Raw genomic sequence first — 6,146 nt, 5'->3', positions numbered from 1 at the left:
TATATTTTGCTCCATTATTGCGACACTATAACTCACGAACGACTTAACCAAACAAAACACTGTCAAGGACTATATTATAGCTCGCAAAAATACCTTTCCAACAAGCTATAGTATGACTCGATACAATGAATACAACTAGAACTACGCGCTTACAACGACACCTCGCGGAAATACCGCAGGACTTTTTTGACAGCCTAATATAATATCAAAAAATATCAAAAAAAAGTTGATTTGCACTATAATATCTTCTGTGCAAAATATTAGCTCATTCGGACTTCATTTACTGGTGTCACAAACGTTAAAATTTGAATTTTTTTTTTGAAAAACTAAAAATCACTGAAAATAGAGGTTTTCAAAAAAAAAATTATGCCAAATATCTTGAAATAGCATTACTCGTCGAGATTTATTGTATTATTATTATAAAATATTATATATAATTATAAAAAAAAATAATTTTTACATATTTTTAATTTTTTAAGTATGATTTTTTAACAGTGCATTTAAAATGTTATTTTTCCAAAATAGTTCGATAATATTCCAACAACTTTGTCAAACATCATATTTTAATCAGACTTCTGGATTTCGAGGTACGATTTTTTGTAAGAAAGATGAATGATTTTGAATACGCCCTTTTAAAGTAGCTGATTTGGCGTGGAATTGCTCTATGACTGGAAAACTGAAATGTTTTGTGCACCAGCCAGAAGATACTCTGTTGATGTAGAACTGGAACAAAATTAGATGAATAAGAACGATCTGGTGAATTATCATTTCTTTAATTGTTTTTTTTTTTTTAATTCCAGTAAACATATAAAACAAAACGATCGAAATGCTTATAAGAATATAATTTATGAATCTATACGTTTTCTTTGAAAACATATCTATCTTTCCTACCAATGGAATTAAATGAATATATTAAACGAAACATTGATATACGTTATTAATGAATTAAAAACAGATGACAAATTATCAGAAATCCCTGTTTTAGACAAGGGAAAAGTAAGTTTAGATTCGAAAGCAACATTCTTTCTATAAGAAATTGCTCTTGGCAAGATTTCATGCAATGCCTTCTGTACACATTTCGTATCGAAATGGTATTCTCGATAGTTTTCATCCTGAAATCTACACATTGATCTGAGCTTTGCCACTCATAGGGACTAGAACATTAAGATATCAAAAATGGCTTAATTAACTATAGATCCACAAAACAAAACAGTCTAAAATCGAGGATGCCTGCCTCCCTGTCTTTTTGCGTTCGGTCCATAGCGTGATGCATCTCCCACATATCCCATCCCCAACAAATCCTCCGGTTTGATAATTGGCTTCATCGGACAGTACTTCTTTGTGTGAGCTTGTTTTCCGGTGGCTTTGCAAATCGGACACACGTATCTGCGCAGCTTGCTGCAAGTGACATTGCCTTTTTTGTCGCGACATTTGTGGCTCAAATATTTCGTTTCTCGTTCACCGTTGTTGTAGCAGAAAACGCAATACTGGAATTGAAGGTACATTTCTGGTCACAAATGCTCAAGATGTTCTGCTTGTGTGCTTTCTACTTACGAGGGCGTTTTCCTTGCGCTTTTGACTGTATGGTTTAAGAACTTCTACCTGTCGCTCTTCGGATGATTCCTCAACTCCAAGCTCCGGTTGCAACTTTTCGTTACCGCTTTGAGAGCAGCTTTTTGCACTTTCGACGGATTGTTCGTTTGTACTTTCGTCAAACGACGAATCGATGCCGTTCCTCTCGAACTCTCGATAAATTGAACTGATATCTTTGTTATCGAATACTCGCATATCCTGTCCGATTCCGTACATGTTTACTTTAATTTCCTGCGAAGAGGATGTCAGCTCTAAAAGTTCATCGATCAGTGCGTCGTGATGACATGCGAATGCTAAAAGTTGCACACAAAGCGGACAGTGAACGATCACCGATTTGTCCGAATCTGTTGGGAACATGTTTTAGAAGTTCTGTAAATGTAAATAACAAAGAATTTTATAACGATGAACATGGCCCTAAAATATGTCTTACCGTGAAATAATACAACACAACAGTCAACAACGAAGATAGTTAAATGTTACGATTTTTACAAGGCGATCTCTGTGTACTGCAAGACTTCAAGAGGCAAAAAGGACATGCATATACGATGTTGAAACAACTACGAAGTAAAACCACTCATCACAACTCATGAAAAGGGAGATGGAAGGAAAACAATAACATTCAGAATTCATTGGAATAACTCATTCGATGCCATAAAAAAGAATCCCCAAGGGAGGTAAAGTGATAACACTAAGCCAAAGCCAACATGAACACAAGCTCTTATTATTTTCAATGCTTGAAAACATCTACGGAGCTTGTATGTTAAATTGTTAAATCATTTGATTGGATACTAAATAATACGAATTTATTAAGATCCCGATATAGTAAAAAAAGGATAAAAACCTTGCTGTTTTTTTATGATTCGTTTATTATTACAAGTTCAGTTACATAGATTTCGAGAAGCCAAATCTCAACTATATTTTTATCATCATACTAGCTGAACCGGTGACTTTCTTCCCGCTTGAAATTGATTTTCTATATGAATGCTTTCGAAACTTTACGTTTTCATACTAAGCGAATTTCGCGGGTTCTATCCCGAAACTATTCATTAATTGATCATCTAATTGGCCCTTTACAATTTCCTTTTACTATAAATTTCCAAGTACTTTTACCAAACATCGTCATTATAATGTTTTATTTTCGAACGCGTTATTCCACCAGAGAATCCATTGCTATTTTCACTTCAACGAAAACGAAGCTTAATTCCACAAACGCGTAATCCAATTGGATCACCAACAATATCATTGGAGAACATATAGGAATATTTTTTTTAAATCTTTCCCTCAAAGATTTTCAAAAATTTCAAACAAAAATCTCATCAAAACATCGATTACGGGCAGAGATGAATACAACAAAACAAAAGCCAACTCAAATCAGACGACTCCTTCCTCGAGTTTACGCTTACCAAATCCTTTTTAGTTATATAGATAGAAGATATAGGAGTGCGTTATTTCACCTGAACATCCATTTCCACTTTCGAACAATTATCAATATCGTTAGCGCAAATGTCGTATGAATTAACAACGCTTATCACAATGTAATTGTAGAACATATGGGAATTCATTTTTTCCGATTTTTCCGAACTTTCTTCAAAGATTTCCGAAAACTTTCCGATTTTTCCCTCCGTAATATCGGTCTACGGAAAGAGACGAATACAACAAAATAGAGACGAATCAAATCGGACCATTCCTTCTTCGGGTTTTACGCTTACCAACACATTTGACCTTCCATTTTTATTTATATTGATACAAACATTTTTCTCAATTCTATGGTAGACAACCGATTGCGCGCGGTCGATTCAAGTTTAGAAGGGGGTCATATTTATAGTCCCGACTCAAGTCCAGACTTTTGAACCACGGTTTGAGGCTAACCATAGGGCTAATCGAGTGAAACCACCGGCCCAATTTATCTTCGTTCCATATGCGGTGCCAGTTGTAACCGTTCGGTTTCATAATATTCCAAATAAACACTCTAGACACACTACAGAGACCACACACCATACTGTAAATAAATAAAAACTCATCAGCATGTCAGACCCCTGCTCATTGGCAACGAAAAGCTCAACTGGTTTGAGCTATTGTTTCTTCTAGCTTTCGTGTGTTCATTCACAATGCTTTATGAGCAGGGTTCCCAACCATCAGCATGTGTCAAAACCCGATTGTCAGAGTTGGGGTTTTCCTGCGGATTCTAATAAAGAGACGAACTCGGCAGATTACGATATCCGGTCTTTCCGCCTAGAGCTAGAATCGGGAGTAGTAGTGCGCGTCGTGTCTAGTTTAAATTGTGATATCTCTTTGTCTTTTTTGTAGTACTTAGTTTAATAGAAGAAGTTTTGTTCTAGGTGTAATAGCTGTGGAAATTATGTTTTGTGTATTGTTGAAAAGAAAATACTTACCTTAGACGTGACCATATTAGCTCAAGATACCTGAAAACAGAAAAAAAACCAAATTATACTTACCAATGTAACCGACAAGAAGTACAAACTTGAATGTTAAAGAAAAATAGATAGGAAGAGAAAAAGGTAAGAAAAGCACATAACGAGCATGTGGTTAATGAGCGATGGTTGGTATATTATAACCTGAACTGTGTAGGTCTGCACAGTGGACCTTTTTTTTTCTTCTTATTACGCTTAATCTAGCACATGGCGGACGAATAGACAAAAGTTAGAGAACATCACCACCAAACACAGCACACACGTGGATTGAAAAGGCTAACCCAGAAACCAACAAGGGAAATCCGCCGAACTCTAACCACATTGCTCCAAATTGCGCAAGTATTACATAAAAATGTGACGTCACAAGTAGGATAGAATAGTAAAGAGGAAGTAGGAAAATAAGGAGTAAATACACATACCAAACACTTATAATAAAACATATATTCTTCTTGGAATGGTTCTTCTTCTATACAATCTTTTTCTTACATCGTAATCGAACTCGAAAGGGGTTACCAAGCCTCCCCCATATAGTTTGGTGGAAAAAGGGACCATCACAGCCTTTGAGGTGAAGTTAGAACGTGGTTGAGGACCCTAACCATTGTGGACTTGTGTAGAACGCAAGAGAGAATTCCCCTCAGCTCCCAACTGACGTCAAGTAGTTGACAGTGAGCGTTGGGGTAACGACCCTGCTGAACGAGCTAGTCATTCATGAAGTAAACTCCAAATTACACAGTTTCCATCGTTTTACGGACTAGAAAATGAAATTGAGGACCGCACACATCTCGTGGTATATCTCGAACAATTTTCTGCATGGAGACGAAATCGAGACTAACCTTCCGTGCAACATTAAAAATCCATCAATGTTTCAATTTCTCAATTTCATTCATCGGAGATCAATTTGATCAAGTTTTAAAATTGTTTCTCAAATTGAAATTTTTTATCGTCAGTGGTTCCACGTTTCCGAAAAAAGCATTAAATGCATCCGATTTTTCAACATAAAGCTTTGAACACTGGCAAACCCACCATGGATTGGGAGGCCTTCGACGAATAGTGGAACCTGGGATAGGTATCGTTTGAGCGCGAACTGCGCTGTCATATATCAAGAAAGGAAATTGTGCTCCTACAATGGAGGTAAACCATCTCTGGAATGAGTGATTACAGCAATCGCGTCCGCATAATTTGTCCAGTCAATGTGTTTTGTAAGGTCTTATGCCATTTTTATAGATTCAGAAGAATTCAACCCATTGGCAATAGAAGTTTTGATTGGCAAGTGATCACTACAGTTGAGGTCCTGGATTACATTCCACTTGCAATCTAACGACAGTGAATTCGAGCAAAGCGAGAGGTCAAGAACAGTTGGCTTGGCAGGAGGTATAGGTACACGTGTCGTTTCCCCAGTGTTCATAACTGTCATACAGAAGCTGTTACAAAGGTCATATAGCAACAATGAACGGTTTCCGTCGTACTGTTCCCCCCCCCCCCCCCGGGCGGTTCCGTGAGAGTTGAAGTCAATTAAGATCAACCGTAGCTCTGGAAGAAGTGAGCAAGTTGTTTGTGGCGGAGCGCAACTCTCGTAGGCCAATACAAGCCGATAAAAAAGAGTCTCTGATGTTTGCATGACAGGCACCAGCTTGTCACGGGCGGGATCTTGACAGAGGACTGTGATTGTGTGTTGTAATTGCATTTGAATTTAGTGTTTTCATTGTTCAAAATCTGTAATTTATATCAAATAGTTACCCTGAAAAAAACCGTTTTCTGCATGAGCTTGTATCTTTTAAACGGGTTAGATGAGATAACGTGGTAGAATCCGGAACATCTTTCAGTTCAAAAATGTACACAAAAATAGCATTATAGCCATGCATGCAGAAGAAGTCAAGTAGTCATAATTTATCATTTTTAAATACAAGTCTAAATATTTAAGATCTACATAAATAAAACCCTAAATCAAATAAATATATGACTACAGAAATATTTATATAGATATAAACAGCATTTTCTCCTCCGTTGCCACGTTGTCCGGAACATTGTTTGCAATAACTTTATAGCCAGGTGATGTATATTGAGTATGTCCATAAATGCTCTCTTGGGAAGTTCGTGTGGCTCCTGTAGTGAACTGATCTC

The 6,146-nt window shown here is 36.8% G+C and overlaps 1 protein-coding gene across 1 annotated transcript; it reads right to left on the bottom strand.

Annotated features, from left to right (window-relative positions):
* Window positions 1-792: 792 nt before the first annotated feature.
* Window positions 793-2,182, bottom strand: LOC129762939 (nanos homolog 3-like). Its single transcript, XM_055761572.1, has 3 exons — window positions 2,024-2,182; window positions 1,555-1,962; window positions 793-1,487 (listed from the first exon to the last, which is right to left on the bottom strand). The coding sequence occupies exons 2-3, from the start codon at window positions 1,948-1,950 to the stop codon at window positions 1,215-1,217; spliced, it is 669 nt and encodes a 222-aa protein (XP_055617547.1). The 5' UTR covers window positions 1,951-1,962; window positions 2,024-2,182; the 3' UTR covers window positions 793-1,214.
* Window positions 2,183-6,146: the final 3,964 nt, after the last annotated feature.

Source organism: Toxorhynchites rutilus, chromosome 1 (genome assembly GCF_029784135.1).
Source record: "Toxorhynchites rutilus septentrionalis strain SRP chromosome 1, ASM2978413v1, whole genome shotgun sequence".
NCBI classification, from domain to species: Eukaryota; Metazoa; Arthropoda; class Insecta; order Diptera; family Culicidae; genus Toxorhynchites; species Toxorhynchites rutilus.
The sequence above is the reverse complement of the archived record's forward strand: the minus strand, read 5'-3'. Positions and strand labels throughout refer to the sequence as shown.